We start from the raw sequence: 21,480 nt of genomic DNA, 5'->3' as shown, positions 1-21,480 counted from the left end.
CTTCCCACACTTCCTACTTAACTCCTCACCACGAAGAAGAGACACTCTCAGGGCCCACAAGCCCGTCTACTCACTATTCAGAGGGAGGCTGTCTGTCCAAAAACCTAGCACAAAACCATGTAGAGTCACCAAGTGAAAAACCACCCTGCTCACTGCTCATCCCCAGCTTAAATAGCCTCAGAGGTGATTGCTGACAGGAGTCAGGTGGGAAACGAGGCTAATCAAGAGCAGCTGTGTCCTGGGGAGAGAGGAGAGTGAGAGAGACAGAGGGGGTAGGCGTGGCAAGAGGGGAGGAGGTGGGGAGAACAGGCAAACACCCCACCCACACACTCCCACAGCCTCACAGGATGTAACACCCTCCCTCAGTGTTTATCCTCTCCTGTGGTTGGTCAGTCTTTGTCCCCATGTTTGCTCGTCTCTCCACAGTCACCGTGTCAAGCATGTCTTGAGTCTGAGGCCGTTTATCAATGCCCAAGTACGCGAGTATGTACTCGCGTTCTCGGTGAGTACGTACTCGCCGAGAACGCACGGGAGTACGTACCCGCCGAGAACGCGAGCACGGACTCGCGATATGTACAATTGGAACACCTGGGTACGTGATGATGTCACAGGTCCGGAGTTTTTACTGCCGTCCCCTCCTAATTTAACTGTGAGTAACATGTTATGAAGCTTAACTGTAATCACAGCCAAACCGGTTTACTCAGGAACAAATAAAACACTGAAATAAACCAAACATTAACATTTAGAAGTGATCTAAGTGACTTATATATCATTTTTAACCTCAGTAGTGAAACCTCTATTAATAAAAATAGTGTACATGTACATACGTGTACATACCTTAATAAAAACAAGCAGGTGAGATGTTAGAACGCTTTTATTTCTATTCTAGTGGACACTCAATACTATAGACAGCTGCTGGAGTTTCTTTAACCTGAGTAGTGAGACGTCCGCGAGCGGAGGGGGGGGTTGAAAACGATGTGCCGGGAGTCCGCTGTTGAGTTTTGGACGAAATGCATTCTGGGATATATAGCTGTCCCAAGTCCACACCGATGCATGCTCGATAAAACGGGCGGATCGAGAACACATCCGGGACTTTTTCGCGTTCTCAGCTTGATGCGTACTTCGAATTGGAACAGTACTTGGTCTCCGACTGATGACGTATCACGAGTACACGAGAACGCAAGTACGCACAAGTACGCATATTGATAAACGCCCAGTGTTTCTTTCTGTGTTTCATGTCTTATTTTGATAGTCCTGTGTGTTCAGTTTTGCTTCCTCCCTGTCTCGTTATGTCTCATTAGCTCCAGCTGTGTTCCTAGTTCTTCCTAGTTCCTAGTCCTCATTTCCTAGGCTACGTCCACACGTACCCGGGTATTTTTGAAAACGCAGATTTTTCTATGCATTTGCACCTTTTGTCCACACGTAAACAGCGTTTTCGGTCACTGAAAACGGAGATTTCTAAAAACGCCTGCCAGGGTGGATATTTTCGAAAACTCCATTTTTGCATTTACGTGTGGACGGGATTATTTTTTAAAACGGAAAATCTCCGTTTTTCAAAAATACCCGTGTACGTGTGGACGTAGCCCTAGTTTCCAGTTTGAAATATGTTTTCTTGTATTTAGTATTTAATCCTTTTGAGTTTCGAGTGCTGCATTTGGGTCCTCATCCTGCCTACCACAGCCGCACAGGACAGAGATAACCGGGGTTTCATATTCAGTTTGATTAAGAATCAGTGATTGTTTTAATATTCATAATATGCACACTTCAGTTATGTTTACCTAATTAATGACTTAATGATTGAGCATGTATGAAGACAAGCAGGTCTTAAAACTTTTCATGTTCTGGCCTCAGAGCAGCTCACCTGTGCTGAGGTCAAGATTCAAAAAGTTTATTTTCATATACACCGTGAAACACAAGTGGTTACGCAGAGCAACGAAACTCTTACTTTGTGAGCTCCCTTCACACAACTAACTAAAATAAAAAATAAACTTAACTCTGAGATAGGAAATAATAAAGTAAAACTTTAAAGTAAAGCTTATATATGTAGTTAAGCTACATAAGCTTAATTTTAAAGTAAAGCTTATGTAGCTTATGTTTGAGTGTAGTCAGAATTTAAAGTGCAAGTACTTATGCCACACTGTCAAAGTGGTAATATACTCTGAATATGCAATATTAAAATTGTTTATATTGTATTTAAATATTGAAAATTGCTAATTTACAGGTCAAGGTCTGTACAGCGGAGCAGCTCAGGTTGTGTCAGTCGTCCTCGGCTCAAATGGCTTCTCACTGCAGACAGTCTCACCATTATTATTAACATCAGTCAGGACACCAGAGCTGTCATCAAGAAGGCCCAACAACACCCCCCTGTGCACGCTGAAGAACGTGGACACCCCCATCCAAACATTTTACAGAGGCACCATCGAAAGCATTCTCGCTTCCGGGTTTGGAAACGACACAACAGAGGAAAGACACAAACTGTAAAGATACTGAGAACTACAGAGAAAACCACTGGTGCCTCACGGCCACATCTTCAGGACATCTACGCTTAGGCCACAGAACAGCCGGCATCATGAAGGCTCCACTTGTCTCTCACACAGCGTGCTCACACTCAGGCAGTCTGGGAGGAGGAACACAAGCCAACCACAGTATGTGAACAAATCATTGGGACGGATGGTGTCTTCAGATAAGAATATTTGTAGCTATTTAACATTCATAATGTTTATTTCATTATTAAATATTCTCATTTATTCTTTTTCAACATTTACTGGCAGTGTGCTACTACTAAGTGTCTGATGTGTGAAAAACAACTTTGTGTTTATGTGAAGCATAAAAGTGACAAATGTACGGTGGCCCTGAAGTGCAAACCACAAAAACAAATCACAAAACGCACAACAAATTCAAAAGCGCAAAAACAAATTGAAAAGCGCAAAAACAAATCTCTTAACGCAAAAACAAATTGAAAAGAGCAACAACAAATCACTTAACGCAAAAAACAAATTGAAAAGCGCAACAACAAATCACAAAACGAAAACAAATTGAAAAGCGCAAAACAAATTCACTTAACGCAAAACAAATTGAAAAGCGCAAAACAAATTCACTTAACGCAAAAAACAAATTGAAAAGCGCAAAACAAATCACAAAACGCAAAAACAAACAAAAAACCAAACCGGAAGAGGTAGGTACCAATGCTGCAACAACAGGCATCACTGATTGGATGATGGATCCGGTAGCCTTTTGAACCGGAAGTTGTTCTGCCGAACGTGGTTATGAGAAAGAGCAGTCAACGGCTGTATCCCAATTCAGGGTCTGCAGCCTTAAAGTACGCAGCCTCAACGATCCTCAAGGGCCGCGACTTAAAAAACGCTAAGGCCGGAAGTACGAGGCTTGTGAAATGGGACGGTCTAGCCTCCGTCACGCTGCCCAGGTTGCCTAGCAACCATAACACCAACCGCTGGAAACGTTTCATACAGCTTTGACGGAAATGAAGGAGAACATATTTTGTTCGTGTGTTTGTTTCTACACGAGCTTTGTGTGATTTAATAAGTATCTGAGGCTGAGACCACAGGACTGTAAAATATGATTGCTGGCCTTCATATCTGTACTGAACAGTCATTTAAGATTAGCTAGTAAATAACAATTAGCTAATGTTGTTCATGAGACTAAAGTCAGTGTAAATATGATATGGCCAATATCATAGTTATTATATTAATCATAAGTTATTACAGCAGTGAGTTTGAACTCTCAAATCAAATCACTTCTATTGTCACATCACATGTGCAGGTACACTGGTACAGCACATGTGAGTGAAATTCATGTGAGTGAACTCTGTGTCTAATACTGAGCTTCAGTAAAGATTCAAGTTGCAGTTATTTATATTTCCTATCACCTTAAATCTTCACTCAAAGACAAATATCTTTGACAGTGTATATACAGATGTATTATATATAAGAGACAAATATTGTCCGTGTAATATGTTGGCATTACTAAATTTGGCTCAAAGCTTACATATATGTGTAAAAAGAAAATGTACGAGCTGTGATAACTGTTTCTGATAGAATGAAGATCAGACTGATATATTAAATATCCCTTTATTGGGTGAGAAAATCAGACCATGTCATAACTGCTTTAAGTCATACAGAATAGATATCAGAGCCTTAAACAGGCTGACTTCTGCTAAATGGGTCAAACTGGGCAGAAAGTCTACAAACACATAACATCCTTATAGAATATGATGTAACACTATAGATCAACTTACCTCAGAATATATAAAGCATATAAACAATTACAGCAATATGATGCAACAAACACAGCAGTGCTACTAATCCAAAATACTCAAAGCTTCATAGAACTGAAACAAACATTTATTTTTAGCTCCATTCTGCTGCTGATACATACTTTAGGTTTCTGAATATTAAACTTGTTGCTGCCTTTCATAGTGTGTAACTTGAAGGCCCTGAGTACTTTCTCCCACACTGAAAACACTGGGATGATAACATTATTTGAACATTACCTAATAAGACTGATTCAGGACAGACAATTAGTTATGTTAAACTTTCCTAGCAGTCCTTCACAAACAGGGAACAGTCTGTCTATTCTCTCCATCTGTCAGCTGCTGCTGGCTCTTCCTCCTCCTCTTCCTCACACACTGCTGAGTTTGTCCTGGTGGATCATCAGGGGTGCAAAGCCTCACAGATGATGTGCAGCAGTGGGTCCCTCAGTCTGTCCTCACTCTGGACACTTGCAGTCGTCACACATGGAAATCAAATGTGTGATAAGCTGCAGGATTCAAACACAAGTGTAACTTATAAATACATGTTCATACTTTTATTCCACAATCAGAGAGAAAGAAACAGAGAGAGAGTGCAGGACAGACAGACAGGTGACAGTCTCAGGTGTACACACTGCTACAAAACAGCACAAGAGAAGGAGGATTTAGTGTTTGTGTTATTACGAGTGCTAAACAAGAAGAGTTCCCAGATGGTCCAGTGGACACATGCGTGACTCCTGTGATTAAAGCATCTTTCTTTCAGCTTAACGAGTGAACCGTCAGCTCGTTCAAACACACGTTAAAGTCCGTTTGGCTCGACACCACCGAACAGAGGCAGCAATATAACATAGCTAACATTAACAGTGCAGTGAATCCTGCTTGTGCCGTCATATTCAGGACTGCAAACCGAGCAGCATCACTGACTTTCAGCTTGTTGTGTTTGTGGATATATGACTGACTTTAATTATCCATAAAATCATCACATTCTCTGTAAGATTAAGGTCAACTATTGTATTATTATATTTTAAATGCTTTGAAACAAAGTAAACGCTGAAAGTACAAACATTGCTAATGGCAAATAACTTTGCCGACATGTGGCCAACAGTAGTGTTTTAATGTTCCTCATTATTAAACATTTGCACATAAAAAAGTGACATCATATTCAGTACTTACGTTTAACAGTTTACTCTTCGGCCGCTACGCTTCTGCCGTCTGCGGCAAAATTATCCACAGTGACTGCCGCGCTATAAATTGTGGGATATGTTGGGCCACGAAGTCTACACCGCCACAGCCTTAAAATTCAGGAAAATGAAGGCCGAATTTGAGGGCCGCATTTCGAGCAGCCTTTGAATTGGGACAGCCTTCGGCGCGCCGCTGTGACGTAATCGGCCTTAAAATGCAGCCTTTAAGGCTGCAGACCCTGAATTGGGATACAGCCAACATGTTTTGTCCAAGTTGTGGAAAAAAGTTGGTAGAGCAGTCACCAAACTTCCGAACAGAACAACTTCCGGTTCAAAAGGCTACCGGATCCATCATCCAATCAGTGATGCCTGTTGTTGCAGCATTGGTACCTACCTCTTCCGGTTTGGTTTTTGTTTTTGCGCTTTTCAATTTGTTTTTGCGTTAAGAGATTTGTTTTTGCGCTTTTCAATTTGTTTTTGCGTTTTGTGATTTGTTTTTGTGGTTTGCACTTCAGGGCCACCGTACAAATGAATCTGAATCTAAGGTCAACATGTCCTTGGCTCAGGGGCGACAATATTTGCTGTTTGTGGGACACACTACTAAAAATATAAAAAGCATACAGTACTTAATTGAGATGGAACATTTTAACAACAAAAGTATAGATAACCCCTCCCCCCTCCCACAATGGTTTGTTCCAGCTCGGCTCTCCCCTACTCTGGCTCTAGCGTAATGACTGTAGTCATCGCTCTAGGGTCGTTGCTACCAGAGCGATGGTGGCTGAGACGCAGCGGAGCGGAGGTGGAGTGCCTGGCTTAAAACACGACATATTAGCTGCATTTAACCTTCAGTTACTCTTTATATAGTTAGGTAGGAGTCAGGCCATGTTTCTTTTTAGGTAACCTGCAGTGTTGAAAACGTGTTTTCCGACGATGTTTGCTACCCTACAATCCGTCCTGCTCTGTAGTAAAATCAGCGATATTTGACCGTCCTGTTGCTCCCATTGAAATGTATACAGCCTATTTAAAATCTATAACTTGACATTGTCCGTAGCTTCTGTTGTTACCACTGTCCTGTTTGAAATGGATACTAACTAGCTAACTGACTGAATGCCCATTAACCTTATAACTCCTCTTGTGTTTGTGTGTGTGTGTGTGTGTGTGTGTGTGTACAGAGAGACAGCCAGGTTCATAGTGGATATGAGGAAGTTTTTTTTTTCAAAAAAAGGAGCCACATTAGAGCAAATGATCCATCAATAAAGGATAATGTTGGATCAGTGTTTCAATATTTATATCTTTTATTAGATGTACATGTGGTTTGGTTATTTGCCTTTTGGTCAAAGTACACTGAGAGAGGACTTTTTTATTAGTGATCTTAATAGTATTTTATTTAATCTAATTGAATCCAATCTATTTGTGTGTGATTGTCAGTCCAAAGAGGGAGAGAGGAAAGAGGGAACATGAGGAGAAAGTACAAGGTCAGGAAGAACCAGGTAAGAAAACAGACAGGGAGTACTAACAGGCAAAACAGAAACTGTTAAACTGGCAAAGAAAAAAACCCAACTAATTTTACTCATACAATCTGGAAGTTGTGTTCTCCCTATATTAAAGCTGCTGTACAGAATCTGCAAAACAAACTGGGTGGTCAGCCCTGGCACTGCATTACCATATTGAACTTCAGTCAGAGGAAGTCACGGTTGCCAAAAACGTTTTGAAGCTCAAGAGTGAGGCTGGTGCCATTCCAGATATGTTAACATTGTACAATCTTCTGGATAATCGGATCTTCCCCACACTGAAAACTGTTATTCAGGTTGCCCTAACAAACCCAGTTAGCAGCTGTAGCTGTGAGAGGTCTTTTAGTGTCTTGAGTCAGCTCCATACCTGGCTGAGAAGGACCATGGGTCAAAGCAGACTCCAGCACCTGGCTGTGATGTCAGTTGAGAAAGATGCTTGAGAGACTTGACCACCAAAATGTGATAGACAGATTTGCCAACCTCAAGCTGAGGCGACATAGGAGAAAAAAAAAGAAAAAATCTGCAGAGCCACAGTAGTATCTGCAGTAAAGATCTTTTCATACATTGTGTACATTGTACCATAGGCCAAGGTGTCTCCATTTTTCTAATTTTTTTAATAATATTTTGTACATTTCAAGGACTCTTCTATTTTTGGAGTGTATTTTTTATGTATCTGTATTATATTATACAAACACTTTAAAAGTGAATCTCTCTCCAAAAAATGCACTCAGTTTACTTTTTACTCACTGTGAGCATCATTCATTATTCTCCCGCAGTAATTAAGGTTAGGATATGTTTTTTTTGTTTTATATTCCAATCCATTCTTCTTTGGCAGCATTTAAATAACCTTTGTCAGATTTGATGGTTTTGTTACAGACTTTTCAAAAAAGTGTTTTGCTTTTCCCATATGGAAAAGATGTATATAAATCTTATAAAGTTTGTATCTGTCTTGTGTGAAACTTGTATGAAAAGCATACAAGAGTGAAAACAGATATAAGATTCCTTGAAAAATTATATAATGAAACTTGTATGTTTTGGATATTTACTAGAACAATATATGAAAGTAATGAGAAAGTGGCCACTTTCATGAGTAAATCATGTAAAGTTTTTACTATTTCTTTTCCATATGGGTTCTTTCACAACTGTGGGGATTAAATTGTGTTAAAATGTACAAAACAGTGATGTCATGTTTTGTGACGAGGACCCAGGCACAGAGAGACTTGATGAATTTAAGAATCTTATGATTTAATAAAGAAATTTGCAGACTTGCACAGAGATGGTAAAAATTATGATGACTGATAATGGAGACGAAGACAACAGACGACGAGGACAGGGAGGAACAGGGGTTTAAATGCACCAAGGAGACAGTCAGAGAGTACTCGGGACAACTGGAGACATTTAAGGATGCAGGGACTGACAGAGACAGGGAAGAAGTCTCATCGTGACGTGTAAAGTTTATCTTGCCTGGCTGGGCAGCTCTCTGGGTGCTCAGCACCTCCAAAGCTCTGATCCTAGAATCGCCCCTGCCTTGGCTGTGTCCCAATTCAGGGTCTGCACGCTTGAAGTACACACACTACGCGTACTACGTACAGTGCGTACTACAAGTACGGGAAGTGCGGAAGTGAGAGGCTTGTGAAATGGGACGGTCTAGCCTTCGTCGTGCTGTTCAGGTTGCCTAGCAACCATGATACTAACCGCGAGAAACGTTTCAAACAGCTTTGTTTGACAGAAATGAAGGAGAAAAAATGTTTTGTTGTTCATTCATTTTTGTCATGACATCACTTTGATTAGTTGAGACCACAGGACTGTAAAACATGATAGTTGGGCTTCATTTCTGTACTGAACAGTCATTTCAAGATTAGTTAGTAAATAATAATTAGCTAATGTTGTTCATGAGACTAAAGTCATCTCACTGTGGTAATGTTAATATAATATGGACAATATTATAGTATTGTCAGATTATATACATATATATATATATATATATATATATATATATATATATATATATATATATATATATATATATATATATATATATATATGAACTTGAACTCTGGGTCAAAGATGCAAGTAGCAGTTATTTAAAATTCCTATCACCTTAAATCTTCACTCAAAGACAAGTATCTCTGACAGTGTATATACAGATGTATTATATATAAGAGTCAAACATTGTTCTTTTAATATGTTGGCATTACTAAATTTGGCTCATTGCTTACATATATGTGTAAAAAGAAAATGTATGAGCTGTGATAACTGTTTCTGATAGAATGAAGATCAGACTGATATATTAAATATTCCTTTATTGGGTGAGAAAATCAGACCATGTCATAACTGCTTTAAGTCATACAGAATAGATATCAGAGCCTTAAACAGGCTGACTTCTGCTAAATGGGTCAAACTGGGCAGAAAGTCTAGAAACACATAACATCCTTATAGAATATGATGTAACACTATAGATCAACTTAGCTCAGAATATATAAAGCATATAAACAATTACAGCAATATGATGCAACAAACACAGCAGTGCTACTAATCCAAAATACTCAAAGCTTCATAGAACTGAAACAAACATTTATTTTTAGCTCCATTCTGCTGCTGATACATACTTTAGGTTTCTGAATATTAAACTTGTTGCTGCCTTTCATAGTGTGTAACTTGAAGGCCCTGAGTACTTTCTCCCACACTGAAAACACTGGGATGATAACATTATTTGAACATTACCTAATAAGACTGATTCAGGACAGACAATTAGTTATGTTAAACTTTCCTAGCAGTCCTTCACAAACAGGGAACAGTCTGTCTATTCTCTCCATCTGTCAGCTGCTGCTGGCTCTTCCTCCTCCTCTTCCTCACACACTGCTGTTTGTCCTGGTGGATCATCAGGGGGTGAAAGCCTCAGATGATGTGCAGCAGTGGGTCCCTCAGTCTGTCCTCACTCTGGACACTTGCAGTCGTCACACATGGAAATCAAATGTGTGATAAGCTGCAGGATTCAAACACAAGTGTAACTTATAAATACATGTTCATACTTTTATTCCACAATCAGAGAGAAAGAAACAGAGAGAGAGTGCAGGACAGACGGACAGGTGACAGTCTCAGGTGTACACACTGCTACAAAACAGCACAAGAGAAGGAGGATTTAGTGTTTGTGTTATTACGAGTGCTAAACAAGAAGAGTTCCCAGATGGTCCAGTGGACACATGTGTGACTCCTGTGATTAAAGCATCTTTCTTTCAGCTTAACGAGTGAACCGTCAGCTCGTTCAAACACACGTTAAAGTCCGTTTGGCTCGACACCACCGAACAGAGGCAGCAATATAACATAGCTAACATTAACAGTGCAGTGAATCCTGCTTGTGCCGTCATATTCAGGACTGCAAACCGAGCAGCATCACTGACTTTCAGCTTGTTGTGTTTGTGGATATATGACTGACTTTAATTATCCATAAAATCATCACATTCTCTGTAAGATTAAGGTCGACTATATATATATTTAGAAGTAAAGGCTTTAAAACCAAGTTACCGCTAAAGTACAAACATCACTAATGTCACATAACTTTGCCGACATGTGGCCAACAGTAATGTTTTAATGTTCTTAAACATTCGCACATAAATAAGTGACATCATATTCAGTACTTACTTTTGACAGTTCACTCTTGACCGCTCCCTTCTGCCGTATTTTGCGGCAAAATTATCCACACCCACCGCCGCTATGGATTGTGGGATATATAGGGCCACTGGCGTTGCGTGCACGGACCACGCTTGATATTTGGGGAAATCGACGGCGCATTTGGAGTATGCATTTGAAGTGCACTTTGAATTGGGACAGCCGTCGTCGCGTGGCGGTGACGTAATCGCACTTGAAATGCGTACTTCAAGCGTGCAGACCCTGAATTGGGACACAACCCTTGTGTCATCAGAGTGAGTTGGTAACAGGAAGGATGCTGTCTGTGTGTGAGAATGTGGCTCAGAGTGTTCAGCTCATCGAGGGTGCAAGATCAGAAAATCTCCACAGAACCTGTCCTCTGATTTAAGAGGTTTGCTTTCTCCGCTGCACTCATCCTCTTCATTCATTCTTCAAAGCGCCAAACAAACCAGAAAGGTTTAACAGTGTGTGGCTCCCTCTAGTGGATGTTGTGGAGTATTCTGTTGTCTTTGCTCCAAAGGTTTTTGTACAGAGTTTTGGTGTTTCCTGTCACTGTGGGCTGCAGAGCACAGTAGTACACAGCAGAGTCAGACAGCTGAAGCTTCTGGATCTTCAGAGGAACTGAATTTTGTGTTTTGTCGACTTCGGCATCAAATCTGTCTTTTGGAAACTCCTGAGCGTTATCTGCTGTTCCAGAAGTGCCACGCTGTAAAACATACTTTGGAAAGTTGTTTATTTCTTGTTTGTACCAGAACAAATATGGATATGCAGTTGTTGTTGCTTCAAATCTACATCCAAGTGTAACTGTGTCTCCTTCAGCAGCAATGACATCTCCTTGTTCCTGGATCACTTTGTCTTCTCCTTTACACTCTGAGGAAGAACAGAACATGCAGAGGAAGAGATGGATCAATAAACATGATTGAAGTTATTGAAAAGTTCCACAGTGTAAATGATGAAATCTCCTCTTTCTGTCCTTGTTGTGAATCGTGTGCAGAGGAAACATGTTGATGTTTGTATCTTACCAAAGAAAAGAGCAGCAAGAATAATCCACAGCCAATGTTCCATCTGTACAACAAGGTTTCAATCAACAGGAGAAACTAGCTGATGTTCAACATTCAGTCTGAGAATTGTTCTCTTCACAGCAGCACTTATTATTGACACAATGGTTGAACACAGTGCAGAAGGAGAGCACCGCCTACTGGATGATGTCGCCCTCTAGTGGAGCATCTCTGTGGGTTTGCTGTCACTCTGGGCCTCACAGCAGAGTCTCTCACTGCAGCAGAGCAGATCTGAAGATCCATTCATCTTTGATCATCAACAACTTTAACAGACAGTCTGAAATTTTCTCTGTTTTGTGTTCCCAGTGAAATACAACGATCTCTGTTGGTGTTCCAGGATATTGTTAATATTAGAGGATAATTTACACTAATTAAAGTTTTTTTCGGAGGTATTCATAAAATTGTTCACTTTGCCCCTTCATGTGGCAGCCCCGATATCAATCAGTCAAATCAAAATTATTTATATAGCACATTTAAAAACAACAGTTACGATCAAAGTGCTTCACAAGTTAGGAAATAAATAAAATAAGTCAAATTTACCAAACAACAACAGAAGACATGACAAACTTAGAAGCCAACCAAATGATAGTCAAACTATCTTAAGTCAGATCCAGAGTAAAAAGATGAGTCTTTAAACGAGATTTAAAAGACTGAATAGACTCAGAAGAGCGAATGGCAATAAGGAGATTGTTCCACAGTTGAGGAGCTGCAATAGCAAAGGCACGATCACCTCTGGTTTTCAGCCTGGACTTAGGTTGCAGCAGACAATGAGAGAATCCTTCAGGTTTCAGGTAACTCAAGTCCACAGAGCTATGAGCAGACACAAGAGAACATGGTGAGGTAACAGAAGCTACAAGCACAAACTCATAAGTCATAAATTAAGAGCTGAATTTCCACCAGAATGAAGACAACAATCTGACAGAGAGTGGATGTTTCAGCTGGACCTTTCATTCCCCAAAACATGAGGAGTTAATGAGATCTGGTTAGGAGGTCACCAACACTACAAGCACCAACCAGCTTGCAGCCAAAGCTCTGCACAGCCCCATCAGCACTGAGTCCCCAGCCTCACTCAGACTGCTGCAAAAGCTCTGCTGGAGGTGGGAGTTGAAGATCACCTGAACCACTTTGATACGCCAGGCCTGTCCAGCATTCTCCCCCACCACCTGACTCAACTCACCCCCAGATGGTGATCAGATGACAGCTCAGCTCCTCTCTTCACCAGAGTGTCCAGAACATACTGCTGCAGACCTGATGATGCAATTACAGAGTCAAACATCCACCTATACTGTGGTTAGCACACAAGTCCAGTAAAACAGAAACCACCATTCTGTCACTCTGACACATAAAGTCCTCAGAAGCACAATAGAGTTACCAGATGATGCAGCGTCCAGGATCCTGCTCAGAGACCTCAAGAAGGCCAGGCACTCTGAAATGTTGTTCAGAGCACAGACGAGAGTCTGGACCTGCCAGAGGGGGAACATCACAAAGTACCCAAAACTAGTTTCAGCAACCAGGAATCAGATCTTCATCTGCCATCGTTGCCAGCTGACCCAAACTGCACCGGTCCCCGGTGGGTCCAGTTTCTGCCTGCTCAGCTCCTCTGACAGCTGCTGTAGGACAGGCTTCACCGTGGCTTCTGTACAGCTTCTAAATAAGAACGGGCACTCTGTAGTTTTACAGTTAACACTGGAATTTACACGCCTTCAAATGACATCGTAGCATGTTGAATATCGTTTTTAATAGTCGAATATATATTAATAAAAATATCAATTTTATTTCTATAGCACATTTAAAAGCAACAAAGTTACCAAAGTACTTCACAATTAGTTATGAACAATAGAAAAAGAAGACATGAGATGAGGCAACAACAACATATTTAACATAAAAACAAAACAAACCTGATGGTACTCAAATTGAACTTGGATTAAAAACTAACGTAAAAAAGTGAGTTTTAAGACGCAGTTTGAGACACTGTATAAACTCTGAAATACGAATATCGAGTGGTAAGTTATTCCAGAGTCTGGGTGCTGCTACTGCAACAGACCGATCTCCTCTGTGCTTTAAAGACGACCTCAGCTGTACTAAAAGCATCTGGCTGGACGATCTTAGTGGTTAAAATAATAATCAGCTATACTTTTATTAGTGAATGCCCCCTCCACCATCCCAATGATTCCATGGACTTAATCAGTTAGACTGTGGGTTTCAGTACAAATTAAATTTGTTGACACTGTGGAAAATAATGTTTTTGTTTATCTGAAAAATTTTCATTTCAGACATAAGCATGGGCCAAAATCCTGGACCTGCCAGAGGGGGAACATCACAAAGTAGCAGAGCAGGACAATGATGAAGGAGAGCATCATCATCTGATGTGATGAGTTCAAAGAGAATAAATGGAATAAGCATGAGATGGTCTTCCTGGTTGGACTTTTAGCTTCATGTGAGAGATTTTACCTTAAAGAGATAAACCTCTGTTACTCTGTTTACTTTGCTTCTGCTGCATTTTTGCATGTCCTCATCCACTAAATATAAAATAGTGTAAATGAGCAGCTTTTGATGTTTGACAGTTTTTATTGTGTCTGAACGTTCCTACAGTTGGTTTGTGGTTGATGTGGATTTGCTGCTCATGTGAATCCTCCCACAGTGTTTCATTAGCAGCTGTAACCACAGTGACTCTGATAAAACAGGAATTAGCAGAATCCATCTGATATGAAGCTGTGCTTTGAATACCACTTCCCTCCTCTTTGAAGAGTAGTCAGATATCTGTGTTCAGGTTTTTGTACAGCCTCTTCTACACTTTGTATCACTGTGTTTCTAGAGCACAGTAGTAGAGAGCTGTGTCTGCCAGGGTTAGGGCTGTTATGGTCAGATCAGTTGATGTAGAAGATGTTTGGGATCCATATCGTTTATCAGGAATATATTCACCACTGCCACCTTTTCCAACTTTCCTGAGTATAAACTGAGGAGCCTGAAGGTCAGAATGATGTCCGTACCAATAAAGCCAAGGATAACTTGAAGTTGTCTCATAGTTACATGTGAGTGTGACAGGTTCTCCTTCTGTTTCAGTGACTTCAGTTCGTTCAGGAGTGATTGAGTCTCCAGCTGTGAGTCCTGGAAAAAGAAAGAAGAAAAGTAGTGAAATGCAGTCTGTATATCTGCTTAATGCAGCAGCTTCAACTAAACTTTAATCCCTGTTCTTAAACTCACCTATAATGTGAGATAGAAGCAAAAAGAGGTGCAGCAACATGTCTTTGGAGTTATTAAAGCCAGACAGACAGCACATGAACAATGTTCTTCCACTGCAGCACAATGACCAACAAATAATGTCATTGGATGTGCTCAACTTCAGTGGGCGGGGCCAGTTTAATAGCTGAGCCAATCAAATAGTTTTGTGCTTCCACAGCAGCTCTGTCTCTGTCTCTGATCTTTACTGCTTCATTTCTCTGTTGTCTTTGTCATCAGTCCAATGACACAAGAATCAGAGGTTTAACAGTGTGTGGCTCCCTCTAGTGGATGTTGTGGAGTATTCTGTTGTCTTTGCTCCAAAAGTTTTTGTACAGAGTTTTGCTGTTTCCTGTCACTGTGGGCTGCAGAGCACAGTAGTACACAGCAGAGTCAGACAGCTGAAGCTTCTGGATCTTCAGAGGAACTGATCTGATGCTGGAATCCAGTGTGGATGAAAATCTGTCTCCAGCCTCTGTTTTCCCTTCACCAACTTTAAAGCGACTCAGGATGAATTTGGGGCTGTTGTTTCCATCCTGTTTGTACCAGAAGAGATAATTACCCGATGAGATGCTGTTATAGAGACAGTGAAGTGTTACTGTGCCTCCTGCAGCAGCAGTCTCTTCTCCTTTTGCTTGCAGCACGTTGTCTTTTTGTGCTCTGCATTCTGTAAAACACCAACAAACAGTATCAGTGTGCTGTTAAAGAATCATGTCAATGTTGGATTGATATCAAAGAAACAGAGTTGTGTTCATACCGAGGCACATAGCAGCCAGCAGCACTGAGATGAACAGAGGCGTCATATCTGCAGTGTAGAGTAACTGTGAGCTACAGCAAGTATAAAGAAGCTGTGATCTCTCTGTTTAGTCTTCATCAACACTAAGTTGGTGGATTAGAAGGAGGAGCCTGATCACAGTGACAGGACTCATTCACAGCCCTGTGTTATTCCCCTGCTGACAGCTTTACACTCAGCACGTCTTTCTGCTGCTCTGCTTTCATTGGAGATCTTTCATTGGAGATCTTGTCTTGGATGTAGATTTGTAGGTTCTCAGTCATCCAGGTCATGGTAGTCTTAGGAGCTTGATGTCATCACGAGCCAAGGTGTGAATTATTACCACCAGAGGTTCCAGTGAAACCATTCTGAGACCTCATCCTATCATCTGATCCATTGAGATCACCTGACACAAGATGTGAATGGGGGTGAGGCGTCTGGGAAGGATCTCACACTACACTGTAGGTAGCAGACGGTTGGTGCCATAAGCCCCGCCCTCTATTTAAAGGGGGTCGTTCACAGTGGACACAGATGCTTCTTTCACTCCTCTTTCAAACCATCTGTCTTCTCTGCCCAAAATGTGAACGCTGGCATCCTCAAGAGTGATTTGACCTTTGACCTTTAGGTGCAGATGTATACCTGAGTCTTGTCCTCTTCTGTATTGTGTCATGCATTTATGGAGTGGCTGTTTGTTTTCTGCAGTGTAGAGGTCTGAGCACTCCTCACTCCACTGCACAGCATGCACTCCATTGTCTCTCTGCTGGACAGTCTAACAGATAAACTTTGCCCAGTGTGTCCACATGTGTACAATCTAACATAGATGTTATTCATTGCCTACAGGTATCCCCTGCTGGAGCTGCAGGAGTTTCCCACAAAAGCTTCAACTGATTGCTGTCACTGCAACATGAATGAAAAAAGGAAAAGAAACTCTGCCTGTCTGACTCTGACTTACCTCTGTTTATTTTCTTTATGATTACAATTTGTGCACCATTAACCACTAAATTAGGAACATTATTGTCAAGGTCCTGCTTCGCTGACCCAGTGTTTTGTGCATTATTGTTCAGGTTTATTCATTTATATAGCACATTTACAAACAACAGGGTTGATCAAACTGCTTAACAATCAGCAAAAAACAGCAAGAGATTAAAAGTTAACAAACAAACAACAAACACACCAACAACCATCAAAGGTGACAGACATAAAACAGGCCTGATGATGGTTGAAACTAATTTGATCTGAAAGCCAAAGTAAAAAATTTAGTTTTCAGATGCGGTTTAAATGAATGTATAGACTCAGAAATGCGAATAGAGGCGGGGAGACTATTCCAGAGTGTAGGTGCTGCAATTGCAAAGGCCCGATCACCTTTGGACTTCAGTCGGGATCTAGGTTGTTCTAAGAGCATCTGGCAAGATGACCTTAGTGCCCTCCTGGGGTCATACAAGCGGAGGAGTTCAGTCAGGTTACTGGGTGCCAAATTGTTTAAAATTTTAAAAGTAAGCAAAGAATTTTAAAATCTATACAGTGTTTGACAGGGAGCCAATGCAAATTAGCCAGAACTGGGGTGATATAATCATACTTTCTAGCACCTGTTAGAAAGTGTGCAGCAGCATTTTGAACTAACTGCAAGCGGTAGAGGGAGCATTGTTGGAGGCCCAGGTATAGAGAGTTACAATAGTCCGGTCTACAGGTGATAAATGCATGAATAAGTTTTTCAAGTACTTTTAAAGGAATATAGGGCTTCACCTTTGATATCAAACACAACTGATTAAAGCTAGTTTTTACCACTGAGGACACTTGCTTCTCCAATTTAAGAGAGCTATCCAAAAACACTCCAAGGTTTCTTACCGTGTGAGAGAGAAGCTGGCAAGAGGACCAAGGGTGTCTGTTAACTGACCCAGAGGGGTATGACTGTCAAAGACAATTACTTCAGTTTTATTTTCATTCAAAGTGAGAAAGTTTTGTGATAGCCAAACCTTAACATCATGAAGACAGTTGAACAAAGGTTGTAGTGGGTCAGAGACATCCAAGTTCAGGGGGAAGTAAATTTGGATGTCGTCGGTATAGCAGTGGAAGGAGATGTTATATTTGTTGAAAATAGAGCCCAAAGGCAGCAAATACAGGGAGAACAAAGTAGGGCCAAGAACAGACCCCTGAGGCACACCACAGTGGATAGGGGCAGAAGAAGAAAAGTACTGACCCATAGCAAGTCCTCTCTGAAAGATATGATTTAAACCAAGATAGTCCTGTGCCTTTGAGACCAACAACATGCTCCAGCCTCAAAAATAAAATGTGGTGATCAGTCGCCAGTTAAAAGTAAATCATTAAAAACTCTTACTAAAGCTGTTTCTGTACTGTGGTGAGGTTTAAAACCAGACTGGAACTTTTCACCAATATTGTTAGCGTCTAAGAAGGACTGAAGTTGCTTAAGAACTACTTTTTCCAAAATTTTAGACATAAAAGGGAGTTTGGAAATTGGCCTGTAACTGGAGAGAGCACTAGAGTCAAGATTTTTCTTCTTAATAACAGGTTGTACAGCAGCATGTTTCAAGGCAATCGGCACACAACCTGATGACAGTGATGCGCTCAGCAATAGTAGAATATAAGGCCCAATGGTGTTCAAAGCTTCCTTGAAGATGCGGGAGGGAAGAATATCATACGGGGAGTTAGAAATTCTACGGTGACCAATTATCTCCTTTAAGGTGGAGAAAGACACTCAAACTGCTGAAAAACAATCTGAACTTGAGAAGCAGGAACTTGGCCAGCCAATGTCAGCAAATATGGAGCCCTTAGAGCTGAGATTTTATCAGTGAAATACTTGAGGAAGTTATCACAGAGTGCGGTTGATTTTGATGCTCCAACATGGAGGAGAGTGAAACAGTAAAATTTACAGTGATGATAAATAATCAAAATGTTGCAGTGAGTCTTTCTGAGCCTGTCATTCAGATTGTCTTTGTTATTTCATATCTCAGCTGAGATGAAGAGCGTGGACACACCGGACTCCAAGATGGCAGCGTGTGTGTGTGAGTGTGTGTGTGCGTGTGTGTGTGTGTGTGTGTGTGTGTGTGTGTGTGTGTGTGTGTGTGTGTGTGTGTGTGTGTGTGTGTGTGTGTGTGTGTGTGTGTGTGTGCGTGTGTGTGTGTGTGCGTGTGTGTGTGTGTGTGTGTGTGTGTGTGTGTGTGTGTGTGTGTGTGTGTGTGTGTGTGTGTGTGTGTGTGTGTGTGTGTGTGTGTGTGTGTGCGTGTGTGTGTGTGTGTGCGTGTGTGTGCGTGTGTGTGTGTGTGAGTGTGTGTGTGTGTGTGCGTGTGTGTGTGTGCATGTGTGTGTGTGTGTGTGTGTGTGTGTGTGTGTGAGTTTTTTCTGAAAATTATCAGTGATTTTAGTCACTGAAGCCTCTTCAACCAACCACTGTCTCACAATCTGGATCTTCCTTCTGAAGGATCCCTCCTGTTTTTAAACCATCTACTGAATCTTCTACATGAGAGGTGGACTCACAGCAGGCTTGATGGGCCCAAACCTCCCATGATAAAGGAAAGAGCTTTTTTCCTGCTTCTTACTCCACCTCTGACATGTTTTACCTTAGTATGTAAAAAAAACCACTGAATTACATTTTTATTGTACAGCTGTTTTCTCCTGGTGATTTCCTGTTTACTTGTGATGTCATCATACAAAAGAGGAGGGTGAAAACCCAGGATGGATTTTCAACATGGGTTGAAAATCTCTATGTTTTGTTGCACGTCTGTCTTTGTGACTAAAACCCTGCTAGTCTCTCTCCAAAAAGTTGATTCTGTTCATCTGGACGTAGCGTTTTGTGGGAGAAACATTTCATCATCATCCAAGTGACTTCTTCAGTCTCAGCTGACTGCAGGTTTCAATCTTATAAACAGTACATTTGCATAATGACTGAAACCAGCCCACTGAAGGAACAATGGGCTGTGAGGTCAGTTCCTTAATCATAATTATGCAAATTCCCTGACCATTGATCAACAATCACTGACCAAAACCCACTGATCAAAGAACACTGATCAATGGCCATGAGTACCATTCACAGAGAGTTGGGGAATGGCTGCAATCACAGCGTTGTAAGATGGTGACAGATGTACCCTTAGGCCCCTCCTCGATTCAGAGATGGTCTTTCCTTTTCACGTAAATGGCCTCCTTGACTCAGCGCTCAAACCAGCGTTCCTCCCTGTCCAGGATGTGTACATCCTCATCCTTGAAAGAGTGTCCACTGGCCTGTAGGTGTAAATAGGCTGCAGAGTCCTGGCCTGATGAGGTTGCTCTTCTGTGTTGTGCCATCCGCTTCGCCAGAGGTTGTTTGGTTTCCCCGATGTATAAATCCTGGCAATCCTCCTGGCACTTCACAGCGTACACTATGTTACTCTGTTTGTGTCGGGGGACCTGATCCTTGGGGTGGACCAGTTTTTGGCGCAGCGTGTTTTGGGGTTTAAAAGCCACAGAGACCCGGTGTTTAGAAAAAATGCGTCTCAACTGTTCCGATGCTCCTGACACATATGGGATCACTACAGGTTTTCGCCTGGGCAGCGGTTGTCCTTCTCTCCTGGATCGGCTGGAGCTTTCTTTAGGTGCCTTCCCAGCTTTGAGAAAAGTCCAGCTGGGATAACCACATTTACTCAGGGCCTTCTTGATGTGCTGTTCTTCTGCCTCCCTGGCCGCTGTGTCAGTGGGGATGGTGTTCGCTCTGTGTTGTAGCGTCCTGATGACACCCAGCTAGTCTGTCTCTGATCTTTACTGCTTCATTTCTCTGTTGTCTTTGTCATCAGTCCAATGACACAAGAATCAGAGGTTTAACAGTGTGTGGCTCCCTCTAGTGGATGTTGTGGAGTATTCTGTTGTCTCCAAAGGTTTTTGTACAGAGTTTTGGTGTTTCCTGTCACTGTGGGCCTCACAGCACAGTAGTACACAGCAGAGTCTGTCACTGCAGCAGAGGAGATGTTGAGATCGATTTGTTTTTGATCATCTACAACTTGAACAGACAGTCCAGAGATTTCTTCTTTCATTACACTTCCTGATCCCAAATGAGAGATCAGGAACTCTGGTGGTTTTCCAGGATATTGTCGATACCAGTAAAACTCGTCACTTCCAGTTGCTTTTTTGGAGTATCTATAGGACAGAGTAACAGTGCTGCCTTCTACACTGAACACTTCTTTGTTGGTTGGAGTGAGATCTTCACAGCTGACACCTAAAGGAACAGAAACATATTTGATACTTTTATAAATCATCACAATTCAAATGTATTTCTTTAAACACACAGATTGTAACGTACCTGTTAGAATGGTGAGAATCAGTAAAGAAAGTGCATAATAGTCCAAAGACAACATGTTGAATGAAGGTAAAGTTTATGGTTTGTGTGCTGAACTCTGTTGAATGTGGTTTCTCTCTCTTCTAGTTCAGTAACAGCTCAGCTCCTCCCTGAATCTCTCCTCCTCCTCTCTGATCTGGGTTTGAACTTCTCTCACTTCCTCCTCTTTACACACTAGTAGCAGCATTTTCACTTTCAGGTGGGAGCTCATCTTTCAGCTCTGTGCTGCTTCAGTCCACAGATGATTCATGCTGTAAATATAAATCAGTGAGGGGAGGCTCAAGACTTTCACTCAGTACTGTACAAAGTACTGACAGCCTCACATTAACCTGATCTCACATCTACACAGACACTAACCCCATGCCTGTAAGTCAGGCTGAAATATCTGTATTAGGCAGTTAGTCTACTAACTGGAAGGTTGATGGTGCAATTCCCTGCTCCTTCAGTCTGAATATTTAGTTTAACTCAGTTTTATTTATAAAGCACTAAATCAAAAAGCACCCC

General features: G+C 41.4%; 1 long non-coding RNA gene and 1 gene segment (V, D, J or C); both read right to left on the bottom strand.

Moving 5' to 3' along the window:
• Window positions 1-14,213: 14,213 nt before the first annotated feature.
• LOC120434423 lies at window positions 14,214-14,989 on the bottom strand. The gene is made up of 2 exons (XR_005609083.1): window positions 14,870-14,989; window positions 14,214-14,773 (listed from the first exon to the last, which is right to left on the bottom strand). It is a non-coding gene; the product is annotated as an uncharacterized LOC120434423 (long non-coding RNA).
• Window positions 14,990-15,249: 260 nt separating this feature from the next.
• LOC120434414 lies at window positions 15,250-15,828 on the bottom strand (the record flags this gene model as incomplete). The annotated part of the segment is given in 2 exon segments: window positions 15,250-15,551; window positions 15,642-15,828. Coding segments are annotated over 2 exon segments (348 nt in total), but the record flags the coding sequence as incomplete, so codon positions are not given.
• Between the last annotated feature and the right edge of the window lie 5,652 nt (window positions 15,829-21,480).

This window comes from Oreochromis aureus, linkage group 18 (assembly GCF_013358895.1).
Source record: "Oreochromis aureus strain Israel breed Guangdong linkage group 18, ZZ_aureus, whole genome shotgun sequence".
In the NCBI taxonomy this organism is placed as follows: Eukaryota; Metazoa; Chordata; class Actinopteri; order Cichliformes; family Cichlidae; genus Oreochromis; species Oreochromis aureus.
This window is presented reverse-complemented; position numbering and strand designations above follow the sequence as displayed.